Below are 24,949 nucleotides of genomic sequence, written 5' to 3' on the forward strand. Positions count from 1 at the left end.
GCGCAAACCGAACGCGGCGGCTAACGACACGGGACGTTTGCTTAAGTGTAATAGTCCACAGTATGGCATTAAACGTATCTATCTGCATGGAGAATGTTCCGGAGTGTGGTTTTAACTTTCTGTTTTTCAATCACGCCTCATCCAGAAGGTTACATACTGTTACTTTAAAAATACTACAATATAGTGGCTCGTTTCTTGAAAAAAGTCCTTTGAGTGTATTTTTCCCCTTCACATATTAGTTACTCTTTCAGTGGTGGAAAATAACAAAGTACAAAAGTAAAAGTACTGTTCCAAGTACACATTTTAGACTCTGTTCTTTACTTAAGTACATTTGAGTGGATATTTACTTATACTTCAGTACATTTGAGAGCTGATATCTGTACTTTCTACTACGCAATATTTTTTTGAAGGACTGAAAAGTACTTTCTGTGTAGTTTTAGGGGTTATTTTTTGTTTGCACGTTTATGAGAGTAAATTTAGAAGAAAAATATACATAAAAAAAGGAAAATTCTTTATTAAGATCAGGACATTTCAGTCTTTAATATTGATCAAAAGTCAGCTTGAAATACTTTTAAACACACACACAAGTAGAGTTTGATAAGCAATAATTTTACTTTTGTCCTTTTTCCGCTCCTGTATATGTACTTTTACTTGAGTATCAAAACGGAGTACTTCTTGCATCTCTTTCGTTACCGTCTTGTTGATGAAGTTAACCAGCAGGGAGCGCCCAACACAACCCTCTGAAAAGTGAAGGAGAAAATGCCACAAATAATAAATAATAAGGCATAAAATAAAAGATTAAATAGCAATGCAAAAATTTCTAAAAATCTAATTAAATTTCTAAAAATACTAATATTTTATCATAAGTCTGATACGTGCCCTTTAATAAACAAGGACAATAAACAAGTCATTTTGAAAAGATGGATTTCGACAGCACTTTTACCTGCTTTTTTACCGCTGTGTTAGACGTTTGACAGTTTGTGCGTCAGGATGTCGTTCTTGTCGTCTTTGTGATCGCCCGTGAAAGCAGAAACACTGTGAATATGTAAATAATATTGTTCTATGTAAGTGTTCTATATGGATCAGTCATGCGTTTTCTTTAAAAGGCCATACTCTTCTGACATCATAATAAGTTCCTTTACTGTACAATATATATGTAACTACAGTGTACTTGCTTCTGTATATATTTCAGTGTTGTTTTTTTGAGTTTTGTCTTATATTTTAAAAGCTGGTGTTGAATCATTTGAGCTTTATGACTTTTGATCTCTACCTGGGGAAAATATACGTGGTCATAATTACTTCCAAGAATATTGAATTTAGGAATTACAGATATAATAACATGATATAAAGATATAATAATAATAAAACCGCTGTCCCGCATAATGCATATGGAAACCAGGAATGTGCTAAAATGTAATGTAATTTGTGATATACAGTCAGAATAATCACCGTTTGATTTTTAAATTAAGTGTATTTCATAATTGGAATGTGCATGTAGTGGTTTCACAAATTAATACAGTTGTAAATCTGTTTATTTATGTATTTTAAGAACAGGAACATGTTGCAGAATTCATATCGATTATCACACTTATTGCAAAACCATGACGTGATCGAATTGTGGGTGATTCCTAATAAATAAGAAACAGAAAATACAGTCTACATTTATACATGAGCAATTATGCCGGAGAAAAACATGCAAGAGATTAAATTATAATATTTTGTGTCATTCATTTCAACCCCCAATAACCCTATAATAAACATTGAATCAACTGTTGGCTTGTTTTGTTTGGACATGTTTGACGCTGATGTAATAAATATTGAATTAATCGTTGATCTGGCTTGTTTTGTTTTGTACATTTTTGATGCAGATGTAATAAATATTGAAGTAACAGAAGTTTATCGTGGTGAATCTGGCCTTTGTGCTCATCCAAAAAACTGCACTATTAACGCCGCTGTCAGACTTACGAGTCGATCCCAGAGGCGCGATCGGTTCGTTCCCAGCCGTCATAAATCGTTTCCCCTCCATTTCCGGCACATCAAACCCGCTCGAACGTTCACTCAAAGTATTCAAACGCGCCCGGATTCGATTAATTTGTCAGACACGCGCGTTTTTGTCTTTTCCTGAATGAATACGTGCCGTTGCGAGGGTTCGACTTTTGCCCAATCGGCGCTCCGCTCGCGCGCCTGAGCCCATGCTAGCTAGCGATGGCGTTAGCGGCTAGTTACGCAGCATCCGAGCTCCCCCTGGACGTATAATGCCGTAGAAAAGACTCAATATCACCCGCGCTCGGACCGTACGGATGGTGTCCCGTTCACCCGCGTCGACGCCGCTCTGCCACGGTCACCGATAAACGCCGATGTTCGCGTGCGACGGAGCGATTTTACCCCCGCGGTGGCCACATTTCCCGTGTTCGGCCGTGCTAGTTAGCCTGTTCGCATAGTTAGCCGACGATGGCTCAGTGGGGGAGCGACGCGAAAAAACAAGGTAGGCCTTTTAAGTCGGTGCATATCTTACGTTTGGCAGTATTTCCCCGCACACAAACGTCGCCTTCACGTTTGGTGCGATTTTCGGCTCGTGTGGTGGTAAAATAAGTGCAAATATCACGTTTCGTTGTGGCACGGTTTGACTGGGCAGCGAGCTGTATCCGGACTGGGCTAAATTAGCTTTGGCGTTAGCTTCGTCGGGTTGGAAATTGAAGCTGCTCATGCCAAATCTAACGCGTTAATGGTGTTTTAAGCAGCTTTTAACACGATCTGTTTCGTTTTGCTGTTTACTTTCTTGTCTAAACCGTTAAAATCGACGACACGAACACGTCTAAACCCGTAGCTACCAGTGGCAAATTGTCAAGGGACGAAAGAAATAATGCCCAGTGTCTCATTTTTATGTATATTCTAGCTTTTAATTTGAATACTTCGTGTCGATTGTAAAACGTGACGTGTTTGTGCAGAAAAATGTGCAACAATATTCATACTTTAAGGTGCTTTGTGTCGCCGAAACGACCGCCAAACAAACGTAGGATAATCCCGGATATAACCCTGTGTAAAACAGGCACAATGACATAAAAATATGCTATAAACACATGTTAGAATGACATATTTGGTTGTTTGTGGCTGTGATGAGTCGATGATGGATTTGTTCGACCTTCTGCTGCTCAAATCTGATCAAATTCCAGCACGAAACGGAAATAAAAATAGAAGTTTAAAACAACAAATGTTCAGCCCTGAATAGTCACATCGATCGTTTATGGAATTGTCGATTATTATGATCGTTACAGGCCTCGATTCGTGTCAAAAGTATCAAAAATCGGATGCTAAAACCGGTATCGAAGCAAGATACTGGTTTGAACAAGTATCGACGGTAAATAAATCGTAAACATGACAAAGTTTGGCCTCTACAGAATGACAGCTCGAGTACTCAAAATACTATTACTTTGTGTTGAAAATGTCAGGCTATTGGTTGTTTTAAAAAGCTTGACCTAAATTAGAGGATTTTGTCATTTTTATTGTGGCATTGAAATCGAGAATCAAATATTTTCCGTGGTTTTGAAATTGAGTTTGAAGCGTTAATATCGTGACGACACTAAAGTCGTTTGTCTGTTTTGTTTGTTGCCTCCGTCATCTGTGATTTAAACATACTTTAGTAGATAAGAATATACTCACATTTTTATCGTTGTTAGAGTCATCTGGACTTTACAGACTCTAAAACGCAACGAAAAGACTTGTAGTAGCAAAAACAACGGCATTAAATCAGAATGTCACAAAACTTTCGGATTTTCTCATGAATATTACTGTTTATTCGTAAATATTCTCTGCCACGATCACATTTCAACCTTTATTCGATCGTGTATTTATGTATTTAAGTTGGAGGTGGTCTTTGCAGTTTGAAATCCTGTTACGATGGCATGAATTTGGCGCAAAGAGAAGTTTAGTTATTTTCTTTTTTAACCACGTCCAAGAGAAGGTGGAAGCGTTACACTAATACAAGAATCGTGTACGAGTTTGTGAGTTAAACACAACATAATCAAGACTCCACGAGACACTTACAAAAACACGGAATAAACACAACACAATTGTAACGTCCGCTTTCCGTTGTGGCTTTTTCTTTCTGTGATTCTCTCGGTTTGCGTGAAGAGCGGTGGTTTCTGGTGTTGACGCTCTTTGAGTTCGCTCTTCCTTTTGGGGGCGTGATCTTCATCAGACTCGGCTTATCTCTCCCCGAAGTCGTCTGAGGGCGGCGATTACGATCTGCTTCGCTAGAGTCACGTTCAGTTCACGCAGGAAGCGTCGGAGCCCACAAGACAAACAAACAAACAAACAAACGAGGGCTGCAACGACTTTACGGATCAATCGCGACTGATCGACCGAACAAATATCATTGTCTTTTTATCAATCGTCGCGTACGGACTCAAAAACAGATGCTGGAAGATGTTTTATAGCAAAGACGGCGACTTTATTCCATCAAAACGACAGTAAAACACATTGTTTTGTAAATATTCTCGATTCAGAAGTCTTCGCTCAACGTATTTCTACCGTAATCTGGTTAAAATGCGAGTTTAAAGTCTCGATGTGCGGCAGAAATATTGGTTTGACTTGTCGACCGCTGAAATGATCATTAGTTGGAGCACGAAACTGTCAGAATTGATTTGTTAACACAATAAATTGGTCGTCTAATGATTATTTTATTGGGATGATAAGAATCTTGGCGGACCACAGCGATCAGAAAAAAATTCTAATTGCGATTCCTCTGACGCGTTACGATTTCGAGTCGCGGTTTTTGCTTCGGTCGCAGGATTTGGTTCAAAGTTCATCTGCGTTTAAACTGATCCGTCACATGAGGTCGAAACTGAAGTGTCAGCAGTTATTTTTGTTCAGTCATATTAATAAAACCGGATCGATTGTCGTTTGTGAAGGAAATCACAGCTGAATGTTACGGTTATTGTGAGGAAAAACATCTCAATTTGTCCCGATTTATTGTGAGGAAAAACATGATTTGTCACGATTATTCACGTGACATACAATTACACACGTTTTGCATACAATTACACTCGTTTTACATACAATTACACTGCACACAGCGTTTCAGGGGAAAATGATTGATCTAAAAGTATTAACGCCACAATAATCTGAATGAATAGCGTGGGAAATTTTGATGCTGTATCATCTCAAACGATTAAAAGTATCTATACTTTAAAAAAACGACTGCTTAAAGATGAAATATAGACAGTTTAGTGATGATATTATTCAGATGGAAACGGTTTGTGCCTCTAGTGTTTGAAAGGCCTCCTTTAAGCCCTGGTTTTATTCTAATCTGGCGTCCGAGGTCGCGCTGACACGGAGCCGGCGCCCGTTTTAGAATCTTTCGTGAGAGCGAAACTTCAGGGACACCACGGGGATTCTGAGGAACGAGGGAACGAGGCGGCGACGGTCGATGCACCGTTTTTACCACCGTTACGCTCCGGTTTACAACGCGGCCGAACAACTCTGCACATCACTTTAATAACTCGTTCTCTTCCAAGTTAATCGGTTACTACGGCGACTTATCGAGGGACTGACTCGTGGTTATTGTGAGAGGAGACGACTCACGACTCGGGAATTGCATAACCACGAGTAAACATGAACGTTTAGTGTCGTCTTTGTCCGTAATTATGAAAAAAATCTCCAAACGGTTAAATATTAAATCAACGATCGAAAGGATAATCGTCAGTTGTATCTCTAGTTTTTACGAATTAAACTAGTGATACTTTGATCGATCGATTTGTTTGGATGGTTAAAGGCCGGTGAATACGAGAAGTGCTCAGATATTTGTAGTAAAAAGTAGACTTATCTCGTAGATGGTCGTACTGTGCCTGGTGAAGCTGCAGGTGTCGAAATTGTGCCGTGAATTAATGACTAACGACCAAAAATGTGTGTACTTTATGTAGATAATGAGGAGTTTTATGGGACAACGGCAGAAGGGAAAAGGCCGAGTGAGTTGGGTGAATATTCAGGGGAGAATTGTTACTTTTATCTGTATAAATGGTGCAGTTTGGGTCAGATACAGGTTTAGATCGCAGAGAAACTGTTCTTTTTAGTCAACTACAGCCATAACAAACTCATAATGATGATTATTCAGAGATGAAGCGATTATATCTTCTTCTTTTTTGTTGCTATTTTGTTTTTATGAGAATATAAATCAACAAAACAGAAAAAAAACTCCCAAAGAACGCACAAAAAAACGCAGAAATCACACACAAAAACCCCACAAAGCGCGAGCCGGAGCAGGTAGAACATGAGGAAAGTGGAGGAGTGACGGTAGAGGAGTGACGGTAAAATAAGGGCGTGGCATCCGGAAAAATAAAGGAGGACTTGGTGCATATTAATCTGAATAATTGTCCCATTTTGTCCATCAGGTGAAGAAGATGAACACAAATGAAGCTTTTTGGTTTCTCCGTTTGACCCTTGTCTCCCCCCCCCCCCCCCCCCCTCTGCCGCAGCCTAGAGGCGGAGCCCGGGCCCGGAGCAGGACTGACCCCCTCGCCATGGCGTCCCGTCAGAGGAACTCGGTGCGGATCCTGTCGAACCGAGAGCGCGGCTCCCAGACTCGCGGCTCCCAGAGGCTCCTGCAGCTGCTCGTGGAGGAGAAAGTGCGCTGGATGAAATGGCAGAGTCAGGTGCGACGCGACGACCCGCCCGCTGTCTTCGGACGGCGTTCAGCCTCCGTTACGTCACTACTGTACGATGCTGTGTGACTCCATCGTGAGCGCCGCGCCGGTGCACCTTATATATGGATTAATTCTGGTTATGCTCACTGACCTCGAAGAGATTTTGTTGTTGTTGTGGTACACGTTTTGTTTTGCTTAATGTGCCTTATAGTCAGTTTTATATGACAAATGAACAAAAATAGACCATTCATTGACAGACCTGCCTTATAGTGCGGAAAATACGTTAATACTAAATTTGTCTCTTCGAGGTCAGTAAGCACAACCAGAATTAATCCATTTACAAGGCGCACTGTCGTTTTTTGAGAAAATTACCGTATTTTCCGGATTATAAATTGCACCTTTTTTCATAGTTTTGGCCGGGGTGCGACTTATACTTATATTATAATAATACTTACATACTTATACTCCAGAGCGACTTAAATGTGATATTATTTGTTATTTTCACACTTGCAACCGCATTTCATACTCCAGTGCGACTTATATATGTGTCTTATGGTCCAGAAAAATACGGTAAAGGCTTTTAATAATGCTGAAAATACGGTAATTTAGACTAAACCTGTCTAGACGCATGTAATTAAAGGCAGTTTACAATGAAAGTGTCGTGAGCTTGCTCTGATGAAAGACCAGCAGTAACTCCTGACATTAAATCTATCTAAAATTGTACTCGTGCATAAATGTCCCTGAAGCCCCGAAATGCGACTGAAATCTTTGCTTTTTTTACACAATAAAGCTTGTTGTTAGAGACATGACTGATTGTGGTGTTCTTTTGACAGAAAGTGGAGCTGCCGGACAGCCCTCGCTCCACCTTCCTGCTGGCCTTCAGCCCCGACAGGTGACCACCCCACACTTGAGACTCCCACGTGTCCCGTCCAGTCCTAATCTGTGTGTTTTCACGCCTGCAGGACGCTTATGGCCTCCACGCACGTGAACCACAACATCTACATCACGGAGGTGAAGACGGGGAAGTGTCTGCACTCTTTGGTGGGACACCGCAGGACGCCCTGGTGTGTGACCTTTCACCCCACCATCCCGGGGCTGGTGGCCTCCGGCTGCCTCGACGGGGAAGTCCGCATCTGGGACCTGCACGTACGTCCTCTCGTAACGCTTTATACTTCGCGATGCGCCTGTTTGACCCCCGTTTGACCCCCGTTGTCCTCCGTTGTCCTCAGGGCGGCAGTGAGAGCTGGTTCACGGAGAGTAACATCGCCATCGCGTCGCTGGCCTTTCACCCGACGGCGCAGCTGCTGCTCATCGCCACCAACAACGAGCTGCACTTCTGGGACTGGAGCCGGCCTGAGCCCTTCGCCGCGGTGAAGACGGGCAGCGAGACGGAGCGCGTGCGGTACGAGTCGAATGCACAGTGTTAACGCAGTAACTGCAATGATAGAGCTCCCCCTGCTGCACCGTCGTGAAAATACATGGTCTGAAAATAGACAAAAGCTTTTTTTTTCTTTTCACATGTTTTACTTGGTCGTACTAAGACTGTAGAATCACTTACAGAACATTTCTCTTTGCCAAACAGAAGAAAAAAAGAGTTAGGCTCTTTCAGGAGAGTCTTCTTTGGGTTGATGTCTGATATTATAAGGCTGGTTTTCCGCTCAGAGACAGCAGGGGGCGACGATGAACAGTTCAAACGCACTGAAAATACATATTTAGCCCTCACAGTGACTTACTAAGACGTTCACTGAGGTCAAAATGTGACTTAGTTCTGCTTTAAGAGAGCGGCATCACAGTGGCTTTATTTAACACTGTGCTTTTCAGTTTGGTGCGGTTCGATCCTCTGGGACACAACCTGCTCACAGCCATCGTGAATCCGTCCAATCAGCCGGTAAGTGTTCTGTTTTGATTCATTGCAGCTTAAATGAGGTGAATAACCTGTGAATAACTCTGTCTGAGCAGAGCGAGGATGACTCCGAGGTGCCCATGGACAGTGTGGAGATGCCTCACTTCAGGCAGCGCTCTTTTCTGCCCTCGCAGCCCGGGCGGCGCACGCCGATCCTCCATAACTTCCTGCACATCCTGTCGTCTCGCTCTCCGGCTCAAAGCTCGGAGCAGCAGCGCCCCCTGGGGGAGGGGCCCCCCGCAGACACTCCTCTGCCTCAGTTCCCCTCAGAGCGTAGCCCGTACCCCGGCTGCACGCAGCACCTGGGCCTGGTGTGTCTGTGCAGTCGCTGCTCCGCGGCACGCCCTCCTACTTTGGCCCCAGAGCCGTCGGGAGCCCCCCCTGAGGCCCCCTCGACCTTCTCTTCCGCTCGGACCGAGCCGCGTCCTCTGCCTGAGCGGCCGTCCGCCTTCACCAGTGTTTACTACAGCGGCGCAGGCCTGTCGAACCTGCCCCCCACGCTGCCCCCCACGCTGCCCCCCACCCCAAGCCTGGAGCCTATCAGAGCCCCCCCAGAGTGGCCCCGTGGACCCCTGCTGCACCCCCGCAGCTCCACCCCAACCTCCGTCAGCCTGCTGTCCGCGCTGCGGCAGGACGGCCGCTCCTACTACACTTCAGCCAACGAGGGCCGGGAGCGGGACACGGGCACGAGCTCCGGGCATCACCCGTTTTGGGAAGGCGCCCGAAGCTCCGCCTCCTTCAGAAACGTGCTGCAGTGCAACCTCAGCCGCTACTTCATGGAGTTCGACCGCATGTCGGAGCTGGACCCTCCAAACCAGGAGCTGCTGAACAATAACCTGGAGCCGGAGCGTCCGGGGCCCTCGGCGCCCACCATAATCCACTACCAGCCGCCAGCGCCCCCAGTGCCCCACCCTGCCCCTACCTCTGAGGGCCCCTCAGCCGCCGGGGCCCGAGGACACCTGAACCGCTGCAGAGCCTGCCACAACCTGCTCACCTTCAACCACGACTCGCAGCGTTGGGAAAGGACTGCGCCCACCGCATCCACCTCTGCTACGCCCCTCGACGCTCCCTCGCCGTCATGGCGACCGGAGGAGGGGCCAGAGCGGCGGCCGGAGCCCGAGCAGCCCCCGGCCCCCCCTCCACAGGAGCAGACTGTGGGCCTGGTCTACAACCAGGACACGGCGCAGTGGGAGCGCGTTTATCGCCAAACCTCCCGAGAGCAAGAGGCCTTAAGCCAAGAGGTGCCTGTGGACCCGCCCGACGAGGACTCGCTCCGACGGTATGCTCGGGACCTCAGGGCCGCTTTAGATCAGGTCTTAAACTCAGTCTAACCCTGCTCTGTGTCTCCTCAGGCGTCTGCTCGAGTCTTCGCTCTTATCTCTGTCCCGGTACGACATGACAGGCTCCAGGGACCACCCCATCTACCCCGACCCCGCCAGGTACAAGAACCTCAGAGTAACAAACCATCTTCAGAGTCTGATCCTAACTTCCTCTGCTCCTCAGACTGTCCCCAGCTGCCTACTACGCCCAGAGGATGATCCAGTATCTGTCCCGGCGCGACAGCATCAGGCAGCGCTCGCTCCGGTACCAGCAGAACCGGCTCCGGGCCATGTCCTCCTCCACCGACGGCCCCCAGAACAACTCCACCGGCTCCATGGACAACAGCGACGTGGACTTCGAAGAGCTGGAGTGAGTCCTGCAGGCGCTTTGGAACCTAGATTATCCACACCGTTTTAGAAAATAAATTTAGTGTCTTTAACTCTCTAAGAATTTAAAAGCTTGAGATGACAAACCAGGAAAGAGAAGATGTTTTACTATTTCTCCTTTTCCCTCAGTGACACTGGAGACCGAGCGAGACACAGGACGCCTCGAAACGCCCGGATGTCTGCGCCTTCACTCGGGCGGTTTGTTCCACGGTGAGATTCCCATTCTGCATCCCAATATTTTTGTCCTCTTTAAAGGACACATATTATGCTAAATCAACCTTTTTTGAGCTTTAAACCATAAAAAACGGACCTGGAGTTGTATTTGACTTCATTTATTCATCCTCTGCTCCTTCTGAGTCTCAAACACTCCCCCAGTTTGTGTCGTCAAATGTAGAGATCCAGAAGTCTCCTGTGCAAACCATCTACACAGTGCTGAAAAAAACAAGCGGGAAATAGGCAGAAAACGGGCAGGAAACGAGTGGGAAACGTGCTGAAAAACGAGCGGGAAAGAGGCAGGAAAAGAGCAGGAAACGAGCGGGAAACGTGCTGGGAAACGAGCGGGAAATGTGCGGGAAAGAGGCAGGAAACGAGCGGGAAAGAGGCAGGAAACGAGCAGGAAAGAGGCAGGAAACGAGCAGGAAAGAGGCAGGAAACGAGCAGGAAAGAGGCAGGAAACGAGCAGGAAAGAGGCAGGAAACGAGCAGGAAAGAGGCAGGAAACGAGCAGGAAAGAGGCAGGAAACGAGCAGGAAAGAGGCATGAAACGAGCAGGAAAGAGGCTGGAAACGAGCAGGAAAGAGGCAGGAAACGTGCTGGGAAACGAGCGAGAAATGTGCGAGAAACGAGCGGGGAAACGAGCGGGGAAACGAGCGGGAAACGTGCTGGGAAACGAGCGAGAAACAGGCAGGAAACGAGTGGGAAACAGGCGGTAAAGAGGCAGGAAACGAGTGGGAAAGAGGCAGGAAACGAGTGGGAAAGAGGCAGGAAACGAGTGGGAAAGAGGCAGGAAACGAGTGGGAAAGAGGCAGGAAACGAGTGGGAAAGAGGCAGGAAACGAGTGGAAACGAGTGGGAAAGAGGCAGGAAACGAGTGGGAAAGAGGCAGGAAACGAGTGGGAAAGAGGCAGGAAACGAGTGGAAAAGAGGCAAGAAACGAGTGGGAAAGGGGCGAGAAACAAGAAGGGGAAACGTGCTGAAAAACAAGTAGGAAACAAGCGGCAAACGAGGGGGAAACGTGTGACGTCAAATGTAGAGATCCAGAAGTCTCCTGTGCTGTCTTTAAGTCCATCAATCCAGAGCATTTCCACGTCCAAATCAATCAAATACGAGCTAACTTTTGTTTATTTCCCCTTGGTAATCCCCTCTGCTGCCAGTAGATGGTGCGCAAACACAAATATAGCGACGAGGGAACCAATACATACATTAAGTTCTAACATGAGATGCCAAAGTAAAGGTTCAAGAGCAAGTTTAAAGGCCGAGAACAATACAAATAAAGCAGAATATTTGTGTTATGTAATAAACTATAATCATGTAATAAAGACAGTGTTGTTTGAACTGTTCCCGGTGTGTTTCCTCCAGGCGTTTCCTCCTCCCCGAGTACCTGCCGTACGCCGGGATCTTCCATGAGCGAGGGCAGCCCGGTCTGGCCACGCACTCCTCCGTCAACAGGGTCCTGGCCGGTGAGGAGCGCTCTAGACTTTTACTTTACAGCGTTGTGTAGTCTCGAGTCAGAAGTCAAAAAGAACACGACGGCTAGTAATGAAATGGATAAAAGCGAAACGGCAACGAATCAAGGAGCGAAGCACGAGGTTAAAATGTCTTCCACATTTAAAGAGCTGCATCGATTTGTCGACTGCCGTATTTTCCGGAGTCGCACCGGCCAAAAAATGCATAATAGAGAAGAAAAAAAAGATATATTAGTTGCACTGGAGTATGAAATGCAGTTGCAAGTGTGAAAATAACAAATAATATCACATAAGTCGCTCTGGAGTATAAGTGTAAGTATAGATATAAGTATAAGTCGCACCCCGGCCAAAACTATGAAAAAAGGTGCGACTTATAGTCCAGAAAATACAGTATCATAAATGTGATCTGGAAATACAACTGAAAAACATTATCAAATCAAAATGACAAAAAAGTACGAAGAACTCAAATGTACAACCGTATGTCAGCCTTTTATTTGCTAGATTATCTAAAGTCTTAATGTACAATAGTAATAATAGTTTGACCACTAAAATAATCGTTCATTGCAGCTAAGGATGTCGAGATTAACCGTTTGGTCAATAACCGCAAATATTTGTAGCTGCGGGAGGTTATCCGCGTGGCTATGCAGCAGAGTTTACATCATAGATCTATTAAAGTTTCTGTACGCGGTGTCGTTGGCTTAAAGAGGGAAGCAGCTGTGATTGGACCGTCCCAGACTTTGTGCCTCAGATTCACCCCTGACGTTGAGTTTGTTTCCTGCAGGAGCCTCTATCGGAGACGGTCAGTCGGCGGTGGCCAGCAACATCGCCAACACCACGTACCGGCTGCAGTGGTGGGACTTCACCAAGTTTGACCTCCCGGAAATCAGCAACGGTGAGAAACGGGCAGGGAAACGTGAGGGAAACGGGCAGGAAATGAGCAGGAAACAAGAGGGAAACGTCCTGAAAAACGAGCAGGAAACGGGCAGGAAATGAGCGGGAAACGGGAGGGAAACGTGCTGAAAAACCAGCGGGATACAGGAGGAAAATGTGCTAAACAGGCAGGAAATGAGCGGGAAACGGGAGGGAAAGGTGCTGAAATATGAGCAGGAAAAAAAGCGGGAAACTGGCAGAAAACGAGTGGGAAACGGGCAGGAAACAGGAGGGAAACTTGCTGAAAAATTAGCAGGAAACAAGTGTGAAGCGGGCAGGAAATAAGCGGGAAACAGGCGGGAAACGAGTGGGAAACACGAGGGAAACATGCTGAAAAACAAGCAGTAAACAAGCGGCAAACGAGTGGGAAATGAGCCGGAAACGAGCAGGAAACAGGAGGGAAACGTGCTGAAAAAACGAGCGGGAAACAAACTTCTTCGTCTTGTTTTTCATCTTCATCTTCTTCCTCTTCTTTTTCCTTCTTGTTCTTGATTTTCTTGTTCTTGTTGTTCTTCTTGTTTTTCTTCTTGTTCTTCCTCTTCCCCTGTTCTCGTTAACGTCTCCTCACCGTGTCCCCCTCCAGCCTCGGTGAACGTCCTGGTGCCAAACTGTAAGATCTACAACGACGCGAGCTGCGACATCTCGGCGGACGGTCAGCTTCTGGCCGTCTTCATCCCGAGCAGTCAGCGCGGTTTCCCCGACGAGGGGATCCTGGCCATTTACTCACTGGCCCCGCACAACCTCGGAGAGATGCTCTACACCAAGAGATTCGGTATGTCCGAAGCCCCGTCCCGAGCCCCCCGAGGGCCATTTATGCTTTTGAAATAAAGACGGGTCGTGTTGAAAGCAGAAACACTGGAATCTGAACTGCTAAACGAGTACAAGAATATCTTAAACTATCTAAACTTCAGCTTTTATAATAGATTTAAACTTATGAATAACAGTAACAGCCTTTTTAAATCTTACTTTCTAAATTAAAATGTTCACTGGGATGTTTTAAATGTATTTGTTTTGTTTAGCAAAGCCTAAGTTGCTCAGTATTAGACACGTTTATGACTAAATCTATGGTTATTATTATCATCGAGAGAATTTAATAATTTTCCTTCAGCACAAATATAGTGTTAAAATATCTAGGATCACAGCTCTAAATATTATAAATATATGAAGAAGAGATTCTGACTCTCAGTGGCATTTTATTCTCAGTGAAGCAGGAAGTGTGGCGTTAGCATGCTAATGTTTGTTAGCTCAGGTGGGTGAAAAGTGCTTGTATAAAGTCCTCACGGTGAATATTTAGGATGTTCAGAATGCAGTTTTACATGAACTACTTCTGTTTGTCATGTTTTAAGGCTGCAAAATCAGGTTCAGCTCCTTTTTTAAATGCATTTGTATCAATTAATACTTTTTTATAATTGTTTACATTAAAGGCGGTATGGACGATTTTTCGGCGATTTGAGAGCGCAGGTGGAAGTGCGCATGCCACTCCCCCGTGTGGACTGATACAACACACATGTGCGTTTGTTTATTAGCGCAACAGAGCGCATCGCATCGCATCGCTCGTCTCCCGTAGATTTCTGTCCACTTCTGCGTCAGCTCCAACTGTCTTTCTCCGTCTTCATTTTGCCCCGTACACTGAGGGAACTATATTATGATAGATCCATGCGCTTAGGCACGCGGAAACGTGAGGACGAGCCTGACGCGGCTGCAGGTGAGCGATAGGTGCGTTTTATGATTGATACGTGGCAGGACAAATGATTTATCCACGCCACGAGGAAATATGATAAAAAAGATTGCTGAAAAAAAACGTCCATACCACCTTTAATGCCGATACTGGAGGAAACTCATTTCAACCCTGTTGATAATAGTAACACATGTGAAACTCACTTTAGTATTAGTTTATTTTTCTGTAATATGTGTATAAATAATATTATTAGCATATTAACAACTCTTAATCTTTCAGGACGTTTTAATAACATGTTGACATAGTTTTAAGGAAAGAACCGTGGTATTAGTTTATCAAGTATCCAGATATACTCAAACGTATTCGTGTAAGTCTAATGATGGATATTGCTGTTATTGCGATAATGAATATGTTTTGTGAGTTTTGTGGAGCCAGATGTTGTCTCTGTCTCATGTCTCGTCCCGTCCCCAGGGCCCAATGCCATCTCCGTCAGCCTGTCTCCCATGGGCTGTTACGTGATGGTGGGTTTGGCCTCGCGCAGGATCCTGCTGCCTCCCACCACCGACCACATGGTGGCGCAAGTGTTCCGCCTGCAGCAGCCGCACGGAGGAGAGACGTCCATCAGGGTCAGTCACAGGGGGACCACCGCGCCGAGTCTAAAGACACGTCTGTGATGAGATCGTTCCCTCGTCGGGACAGACGGGAACAAACGGGACAGACGGGAACAAACGGGACAGACGGGAACAAACGGGACAGACGGGAACAAACGGGACAGACGGGAACAGACGGGAACAAACGGGACAGACGGGGACAAACGGGACAAACGGGACAGACGGGACAGAGAGGACAGGACAAACCTGGACCTTTACCTTCATTCACACTTGTTCATTCAGCTTTCTTGCTCCGAGCCTCAGAAAATACTCCGTTTCAAATGTCTTTGTTTTGTCTTTGTCTTCAGATGGTGTTTAACGTGGTCTACCCCATGGCTCCGGACCAGAGGCGTCACGTCAGTATAAACTCGGCCCGATGGCTGCCGGACCCCGGGATGGGCCTGGCCTATGGGACCAACAAAGGGGACCTGGTCATCTGCCGCCCCGTGTGAGTAAAGACACGCCCAGCAGACAGAACGGGCTCAACCAGGGTTCAGAGGTCAGACTGTGCAGAGCCAAACAAACCTGGCTCACATGGAACAGATGAATGAAATGTACAGACATCTGACATACATACATACTGTATTTTCTGGACTATAAGTCGCACCAGCCAAAAAATGCATAATAGAGAAGAAAACGACATATATAAGTCGCACTGGAGTATGAAATGCAGTTGCAAGAGTGAAAATAACAAATAATATCAACTATAAGTTGCTCCGTATAAATATAAGTATAAGTCGCACCCCGGCCAAAACTATGAAAAAAGGTGCGACTTTTAGTCCGGAAAATACGGTAAATGTGCTCTGACTCTTAGAGACATGACGAACTGTAAAGCTGACTTGGATGTGGCTCATGTTTGCATTTTTTGGCTGGTGCGACTTATACTCCGGAAAATACGGTACTGCTTTTCACAACAAAACCGCGGTACGATACAATAATTATCCCATTTCTGATTGTCTCTCTGTGTTAATAACCCTGTAACGAGCCGGCCCATGTCCAGGGTGAACCTACGGCCCCTGACCCCCTTGTCCCCTGACCTGAGCGAGCGGTAGAAACTGAATGACCGAATCATCGTCTCTCACTGTAATTAAACCCTACCTCCTTGTCAAGTTTGCTGTCTTGGATCAAACCTCGCGCTGCTTCTTCTTCCTCTTCCTCCTCCTTGTCGCTCTTTCTCCACCTTCTCGCTCTTCCTCCTCCTTCTCGCTCTTCCTCCTCCTTCTCGCTCTTTCTCCACCTTCTCGCTCTTCCTCCTCCTTCTCGCTCTTCCTCCTCCTTCTCGCTCTTTCTCCTCCTTCTCGCTCTTCTCCTCCTCCTTCTCGCTCTTCTCCTCCTCCTTCTCGCTCTTTCTCCACCTTCTCGCTCTTCTCCTCCTCCTTCTCGCTCTTTCTCCACCTTCTCGCTCTTCCTCCTCCTTCTCGCTCTTCCTCCTCCTTCTCACTCTTTCTCCACCTTCTCGCTCTTCCTCCTCCTTCTCGCTCTTCCTCCTCCTTCTCGCTCTTTCTCCACCTTCTCGCTCTTCCTCCTCCTTCTCGCTCTTCCTCCTCCTTCTCACTCTTTCTCCTCCTTCTCGCTCTTCTCCTCCTCCTTCTCGCTCTTCTCCTCCTCCTTCTCGCTCTTCCTCCTCCTTCTCGCTCTTCCTCCTCCTTCTCGCTCTTCCTCCTCCTTCTCGCTCTTTCTCCTCCTTCTCGCTCTTTCTCCTCCTTCTCGCTCTTCTCCTCCTCCTTCTCGCTCTTTCTCCTCCTTCTCGCTCTTTCTCCTCCTTCTCGCTCTTCTCCTCCTCCTTCTCGCTCTTTCTCCTCCTTGCTCTTCTCCTCCTCCTTCTCGCTCTTCTCCTCCTCCTTCTCGCTCTTCTCCTCCTCCTTCTCAAATCAAATCAAATCAAATCAATTTATTTTTGTAAGGCCCAAAATCACAACAACAGTTGCCTCTGAGGGCCACAGGGAGAAATGAATCAACAATGTCTGTGGTGGCGATGGAGTCAGACAATGTCTGTGGTGGCGATGAAGTCAGACAATGTCTGTGGTGGCGAGGGACGATGCCCCAGGGTCCTCTGTCCTTAGACTCTCCTTCTCGGCCAGGAAAAACTACAAAAAAAACCTCTTTGGGAAAAAAGCGTAGAAACCTGGAGGAGTTCCAGTGAAGGAGAGATCCGACTCTCACAGACGGACAGACGGACACGAGGAGACTGGAGCTGGACCCACTCTTCAGGCAGAAGAGGGACCGTCTGAGTCGAGCTGGACCCACTCTTCAGGCAGATGAGGGACCGTCTGAGTCGAGCTGGACCCACTCTTCAGGCAGAAGAGGGACCGTCTGAGTCGAGCTGGACCCACTCTTCAGGCAGATGAGGGACCGTCGGAGGCGAGCTGGACCCACTCTTCAGGCAGAAGAGGGACCGACTGAGGCGAACTGGAGCCACTCTTCAGGCAGATGAGGGACCGTCCACACAGGGCAGGGACCACTTCACCAGGGGAGGGGCATCTGGGTCCACAGGTCCTCAGGAGTGAGAGAAAGAAAAGAAGGCGGTGAACAGTTTGCAAGTGGAATCAAAAAATAAATATTGTTTGATAGCATAAGTAGTCAGAAGAAGAAGAGGATAGTGCTCAAGCTGTCATACTTCCCCCAGCACAGTTACTCCTAGGGCAGCGTAGCTGAAGCTGTGGGTTTATCTTTCTGTTCCTAACTACTCTGACCATAAGCGATTTCGAAGAGGAACGTTTTAAGCCTAGACTTAAATGAAGAGACTGTGTCAGCATATTTAACATGGGTCGGGAGCTGATTCCATAACACAGGAGCTTGGGAGCTAAACGCTCTACCTCCTACTGTACTTTTAGAGACTCTTGGCACCACCAGAAGGCCAGCATTCTGAGAGCGAAGAGCTCTGTTTGGATGATATGGTTCTATAGCATCTTTGATGGGATGGGGGCCATGTCATTTATGGCTTTGTAGGTCAAGAGTAGAATTTTGAATTTGATTCTGGACTCGACGGGGAGCCAGTGAAGAGACTTCAGCACTGGCGTAATGTGCTCTCTTCTTTTTGTTCCTGTTAGTAATCTTGCTGCTGCATTTTGAACCAGTTGAAAGCTTTTTATGGAGCTTTTAGGACACGCTGCAAGCAGGGAGTTACAGTAGTCTAATCTAGTCGTTACAAATGCATGGATAAGTTTTTCGGCATCACTTTTAGGCAGGATTCTTCTGATTTTGGCGATGTTGCGCAAATGGAAATAGGCTGTTTTACAAGCTTGATTTATATAAGCTTTAAATGAGAGCTCCTGGTCAAATAAGACTCCAAGGTTTCTTACAGTAGAACTGGAGGCTACACTGACATTGTCCAGTGTGACTATCTGCTCAGATAGAGCGTCTCGTAGATGCTTAGGACCAAGCACTACTGCACTGTGACAGTTTGTTAGCCTAGCTACAGTGCTGAAAAGGAATTTAGTGTTACTTTTGTTGACTTCTATTAGATTTGAATAATATCTGGTTTGGGCCTTACGCAGAGCCTGCTTATAGGACAGCAGGCAACTTTTCCATGCTTTTAGGGATTCTTCTGTGTGAGAGCGACGAAATAATCCCTCTAACTTTCTAACTCTTTGTTTATGTGAACGCAGTTCTTGGTTGTACCATGGGGAGGCGCGCTTTGGCCTAATGACCTTCTGTTTTAACGGCGCGACAACGTCAAGAGCAGACTTCAGAGAATTCATGGTCAAGTCGACACATTGATCACTTAAACTGGGACTAAAACTGTTCTCAGCAGGATCACATGACATGTCACTGAATATTGGCTCTATTATTTCTTTGAATTTTGAGATAGATTTTTCAGATATTGTCCTTTTCATTATAACTTTATTTTGTGGGACTGGGTGATCTTTAAGAATAAACTGAAAGGTAATTAGGAAATGATCTGACAATATAGGGTTTTGAGGGAGGACACTGAGGTCACTAATCTCTGTTCCATACGTTAGGACAAGATCCAGAGTGTTCTTGTGAGTGTGAGTCGGTTTATTTACATTCTGAGTGAAACCAATGCTGTCTAACAAGGCGCTGAAGGCATTACTGAGAGCGTCATCACTCATGTTCACGTGGATATTAAAGTCTCCAACTATAACTATTTTATCCCAGGCTAACACTAAGTTTGATATAAAGTCAGAAAACTCTGTTAAAAACTCTGAGTAGGGACCAGGAGGTCGGTAGATAACTATGAACAAAACTCCTTTTTGGTTTTTCATATTTGGACATGTGATTGACAGCATAAGGCTTTCAAATGAGTGAAATGCATTGTTAGTTTTAGGGCTCATGAGTCGCTTGAGTGTGAGATCACTGCCACACCACCACCTCGGCCTGTGCTCCTGGCAGTCTGAAAGTTAACATGGGTGGGTGGGGTGGACTCATTTAGTCTGACGTAGTCGTCTTGTTGAAGCCACGTTTCAGTTAGAGCTAGAAGATCTATGTTATAGTCACTAATTAATTCATTAACTAAGAGCGATTTGGAGGAAATTGCTCTAATGTTTAGCAGTCCACATTTTACGTGTTTATTCATTTGTGTATTTGTGATTGTTATTTTCCTTAAGTTATTTGGTCTGACGCCTGAAATATTTTTTCTGAGATGTGACTTTTTGGCATTATTTGTACGAGGGACACGAGGGACACGAGGGACACGAGGGACACACACAGTCTCTATCTGTCTTGAATCTGAACACTTCACATGTGACAGAACGGGCGAGAGTTCGGCGACAGAGGAGCGTCTTGAACTGCTGCTCTGCACCTGGGGCTCATCCCTAGATGGTCACTTAACACGACTTCTCGCGCTTCTCCTCCTCCTTCTCGCGCTTCTCCTCCTCCTTCTCGCTCTTTCTCCTTCTCGCTCTTCTCCTCCTTCTCGCGCTTCTCCTCCTCCTTCTCGCTCTTTCTCCTCCTCGCTCTTCTCCTCCTCCTCCTCCTCCTCCTCCTCCTTCTTCTCGCTCTCCTCCTCCTCTTCCTCGGCCCGTGTTTTATTTCGGTTCCTCGTGTTGGAGCGTCTCCACGGTGATGAGATTACTCTAATGTCCACGACAACAGGAAGAGCCTTAATAGCGGCAGGTCGTTTGTGTGGTTAACCAGATCGTCCCTCCTCTGCTTTCGAGTCTTCCTGTGTCCAACTCGATTACCTCTTTACACTGTTTTTATGGATGTATTTGTGGAGAAGTTCTGTGGCCACGCGGGGAACTCCCGGGCCCAGAACTTAAAGAACTATCTGACGGCGTGGAAAGATTCAGAGCGCACTGTCAGTTCACAAGAGCTGCAGCGATGAATCGGCCGACTACTACGACCGCAAAACATATTTATCTGGACCAAACAGACTGTTATAAAATGATCTTTCTGGACGTGTCTCACAGACGGCAGCAGTATTACATAAAAATGGCTGAAAGGCATAAAAAAAAACTGAATCCGTCTGCCGCCGCCCTGTCGGTCGCTCCCCCATCTGCCGCTCTCCCCTGTCGGTCCCTCCCCCGTCGCTCTCCCGTTGTGTGCTCGGGTTGAGTATAATATGGCTGCTTTCCTCTTGCTTGTGCAGGTTTTATCGCAGTGATGGAGAGAGTCCGGCCGAGTCCAGCTCTGAGCCGCTGTTCAGTGTCAACAACAGTGGGACAAGTCGGACCAGAGGCACAGACCGGCCCGGGTGAGTGCGGCCCACATCGCTCATTCTTTCTGGACCATTGAAAATAATCCTGGACATATTTTGATCACAATCTGGACTAAACGGACTCTAAAACACATATGAAATGACCTTTTTATAATGACATTGCTTGTTAAAAATGTCTCGTTCTTTCAGTCCGACGCGCTCTGGCTGGAGGCTGGACCGGGACATGGGCCTGATGAACGCCATCGGCCTGCAGCCCCGAAACCCCGCCCCCTCCGTGACGTCGCAGGGCACGCAGACGCCGATCGTGCAGCTCCAGAACGCCGAGACGCAGACGGAGCGGGAGGCGGAGCCCAGCACCTCGCGCGCCGCGCTCAGTAAGCGGAAAAAACAGAACAGAACAGGCCTCGGCAAACGTCTGACCGTAACCGTGACGTCGAACGCCAACAAACCCCGTCTCTCTCTGTCAGATGTGTCCACAGATCCCCCCTCGACCAGCGCCGCCGCCGCTCAGTCGTCGTCACTGGAGTCGGGCTCGGAGGCGTCTGCGGAGGGAAACAACGCCTCCGCCGCGTCCGGTAACTCGAGCAACACCACACGCCAACATCCACATAAATGACACAACAGTTCTGATCTGACACACAATAACACCATAAAACATCTTTTTATTTAGTCCAACCATGGTTTAAACTGTCAGAAAAGTGTGTCAATGTGTAAACTCTCTCTGTGTCGCACGCTGATGACATCACAGAGGGATTCAGCTCGACTTCCTGTCACTTTAACCTCTTTATTTTTCTAAATTTCTTCACAAACTGCAACTTAACAGAAGTAAAACTATGATATTCACCACAGGTTCTACACCATCAAACTAAGTCAGAATTAAAAAACAGGAGAACCTTCAGAGGGACTTTAATGCCATGGATTTAAAAAAAAGTGTGAATAACAAAACATCTTGCGGTATCAAAGTATAAAACTGTATCGAAACAGACGTCTAGTGCGACTAACTTCTTGCCAATCAAAACCATCTCATACGCGTGTGTGTCTTCCAGGCGAGTCGTCGGAGCTGGTCTCGGGCGAGGACGCTCTGGCCCGTATCCGGCGCCTGATCGCCGAGGGCGGGATGACGGCGGTGGTGCAGCGCGAGCAGAGCACCACCATGGCCTCGATGGGCGGCTTCGGCAACAACATCATCGTGAGCCACCGCATCCACCGCGGCTCGCAGACCGCCACCGGCAACGCCCCGGCGGGCCACGCCCCCTCGGCGGCCCACAACCCTTCTACTTCTGGCCACGCCCCGTCTGCCTCCAGCCACGCCCCTTCCTCGTCGAGTCGCGCTTCCTCCGCTTCCTGTCACGTCGTCTCGGCGCCGGACCATGCCCCTTCCACTTCTAGCCACACGCCCTGCCGCACTGGCCACGCCCCCTCCGCGCCGGCACATTTAAACACATGCCACACCCCTTCGACGTCGGCCAGCCCCACCCCGTCCTGCTCAAACTCCGCCCCCTCCTCCTCAATGGCAATTTCCACCGTTTACACTTCCTCCACGTCGTCGTCCTCGTCGTCTTTGCCCCGCCCCTTTTCCCAATCCGCCCAATCACAGCAGCAGCAGGCGTGGGGGCACCAGGCCTTGCTCTCGCTGGAGGACGTGTTCGAAGGACCCGCCTCCTCCCCGTCAAACTCCTCCCCTTCCTCCCAAAGCCCCGCCCAGAGCCCCGCGCCCGGCCCGAACTCGTACCATCACCACGGCGACCCGTACAGTAGGTAGACGACGAGGCAAAGGCGAGAAAGAGACGCTGGAAATGGCGGTAAAGTTACAAAGCGAAACAAAGAAAACGCCTTATTGTCCAGGGTTCCTACACAGAAACAGGGCGGAGCTTCCAACCGTTCGGCGCCGTCGTATTTATAGTTAGTGAAAATCAAACCGGTCAACGAGTACTTTTGCTATTTGGTTACTACCTATTCCCACTTTCAAGGTCAATATTTTGGGGGGCAAATTTAGACTTCTGCTTTTCAAGGTAACAAAGGTGCAGAACTGCGTAACTTTTTTGCTCGTCGTGTCACAGCGATCTCTATTTGAATATCAGGGAAAAGGCTTGATACTTGCGAACAATAATAATAATTTAAAATGCTCTTTTTGTTTTAGTAGATTTTTTAATAGATCATTATTTTGTCATTTTCAACACAAAATAGTAGCACTTTCGTTATGTTTCCATGTTGACTTCTGATGAAAGCTCTAGAACTGTTCCAGAACGGTCCTTTTATGTGATTTTCCGATTGTCCGTATCTGTTTTCAATACTTTTCACATCCGTACTTGCTTGTCTCCATGAACATGTCGTTGCTCCGTCTGGAATTCCCACGATATGGCATTAAATTAGTCGTTTAACAATTATTTAAACGTGTAGTATTACTGAGAGCGCTGGCACCTCTCCACAGATCAGACCTGTAACTGCCCGGAGGCGCCAACTGGTGGTGAAAATCAATATGTGGAAAACGTCTAGGCCAAAGTTTATCCAGCTCGTCACAGCGAGCATAACCAAGGAACCGGCCGGGTCTAAACCTGGTCTGAACCGGCCCCAGTTAGTGAGAAAACTGGACTATTCTAGGTCTAAATTGGGGCTAAACCAGGTCAAAAATAGAGACGAGCCCAAAAGAGTAAAAAAAAAAAAAAAAAGACATTAACTCTTAACGTTGGTGAATAATTCAACATGAATCACGACTGAACGACATCTCCATGGAAATGAGCCGGCGCCGTGTTCTCCAGCAGAAAAGTTGCGCAGTGCACCTTTAAATCACTTTGTCGTGATCGTGTCGTTGTATCATGTGATTCGAATCATGTCAGAAAATACCCAGTTTGAGAACCACTGCCCATCGAAACCTGTCGCTCTGGCAAAAATAAGAAACTTTAAAAAAAACATGTTTTTGGTGAAGGCCGGCTGAAAAAAATCATGTTTGTCATATTTTTTTATTTAACTTTTCTTTTACTGTCTGTAAAATAAGCGGATGTGCGGTCAAAATAAAGCATTACATCATCTGTGAACATTTTATTAAACGCCAGAACAAACGAAGAATTCACAAATTTGAAAAAAAAGAAAAAAAGTTGCAAATTTGCTGCATAGTTTAGTTGTAAAAAAAACTATGTATATAGTAATTACTTACTATAAAGTAAAGTAAAGTAATTATTTTTCACAATCTTTGTCCTGGTCGCTTTACTTCCTGCTTTTGTGGTATTTTGATTTTCTTTGGAGCAGTGGTTCTGAAACGTCTGATGCGTTTGTTACATAAAAAAATAAATAAAAAAAACGCTAAATATCAATCTGGCAAAACGGCTGTGTCTGAAGAAGCTTTAACAACAAATTAACTAAAGGGTTATAAAACAAACAGATGATTTAAAAATTGTGATCTAATTTGGATTAGAATTTGAGAATGAATCGTCATTTAAGTGGGAATTAACCAGGTGTGAACGAATACTAAGAATTAAATGGAACTTAATGTTTTAACGTGACAGATTTGGGTTAAAAATACAATTTTCTGCTGACATTTTCACCTCTCAGTGGCCCCGGTTTTACGTCACACGAATTTCACTGGCTCAAACTTTCATCGTCTTGGATAAACCTCGACAAAAAACCTGGAAATTTGTGTAAAAATTGTGAAAAATGTAACGAGCGGCTCGTGTAGGAACCCTGTGTCCCATTGAAACGGTGCTGCTTGGAAGGGACATGATACACCAAGAATACTACTACTACTACTACTACTACTATTACTACTACTACTTCTACGAGTATCCCCCGGATCCTTTGTTGCATTTTAAGAGATTTTACTATTGAAAAAACCTGAAAAAACGTCAACACTTTTGCCCTTGTGCTCCTTACGTGGCATTTTTGTGCACTTAAAGCAACAAAAAAACTTCTGCTTGATCATTCCACAGTCGAGGAAATGGAAGAAAGGGCTCGTACTTGAAAAGTTTAACAAAAAACCTGGAGGATTTTTGCTAAAAACTAGAGGGGAGGAAAAAAAACAACAAAAACAAACAACGAACTCAAAAAGTGCCATTGTTAAAACGGCGGGACATGTACAAAAAGCAAAACAAAAAAACTCAGACAAAAAATGTTTAAAAACCGGGGGATGTTACGGATGGAAGAA

The 24,949-nt window shown here is 46.2% G+C and overlaps 1 protein-coding gene across 1 annotated transcript; it reads left to right on the top strand.

Annotated features, from left to right (window-relative positions):
- The first annotated feature begins 2,269 nt into the window (after positions 1 to 2,269).
- ambra1b (autophagy/beclin-1 regulator 1b) lies at positions 2,270 to 24,810 on the top strand. The gene is made up of 19 exons (XM_072435044.1): positions 2,270 to 2,485; positions 6,474 to 6,650; positions 7,475 to 7,533; positions 7,604 to 7,787; positions 7,871 to 8,043; positions 8,463 to 8,529; positions 8,601 to 9,823; positions 9,897 to 9,983; positions 10,048 to 10,233; positions 10,380 to 10,460; positions 11,827 to 11,927; positions 12,715 to 12,825; positions 13,447 to 13,635; positions 15,013 to 15,167; positions 15,500 to 15,639; positions 20,743 to 20,847; positions 21,001 to 21,185; positions 21,279 to 21,386; positions 21,858 to 24,810. Exons 2-19 carry the CDS (start codon positions 6,519 to 6,521, stop codon positions 22,571 to 22,573), a joined length of 4,002 nt encoding a protein of 1,333 aa, XP_072291145.1. The 5' UTR covers positions 2,270 to 2,485; positions 6,474 to 6,518; the 3' UTR covers positions 22,574 to 24,810.
- The last annotated feature ends 139 nt before the right edge of the window (positions 24,811 to 24,949 follow it).

The sequence above is a fragment of the Eucyclogobius newberryi genome, unplaced genomic scaffold (assembly GCF_026437365.1).
Source record: "Eucyclogobius newberryi isolate DKJ021-1_F unplaced genomic scaffold, fEucNew1.0.hap1 SCAF_7, whole genome shotgun sequence".
Classification (NCBI taxonomy): Eukaryota; Metazoa; Chordata; class Actinopteri; order Gobiiformes; family Gobiidae; genus Eucyclogobius; species Eucyclogobius newberryi.

Excerpts from the sequence above, each read along its gene's own strand:
- ambra1b (XM_072435044.1), top strand. The coding sequence starts at position 6,519 with ATGGCGTCCCGTCAGAGGAACTCGGTGCGGATCCTGTCGAACCGAGAG. Across the intron at positions 6,651-7,474 it reads GGATGAAATGGCAGAGTCAG|AAAGTGGAGCTGCCGGACAG; the intron begins GTGCGACGCGAC and ends TTCTTTTGACAG. Across the intron at positions 8,530-8,600 it reads TGAATCCGTCCAATCAGCCG|AGCGAGGATGACTCCGAGGT; the intron begins GTAAGTGTTCTG and ends CTGTCTGAGCAG.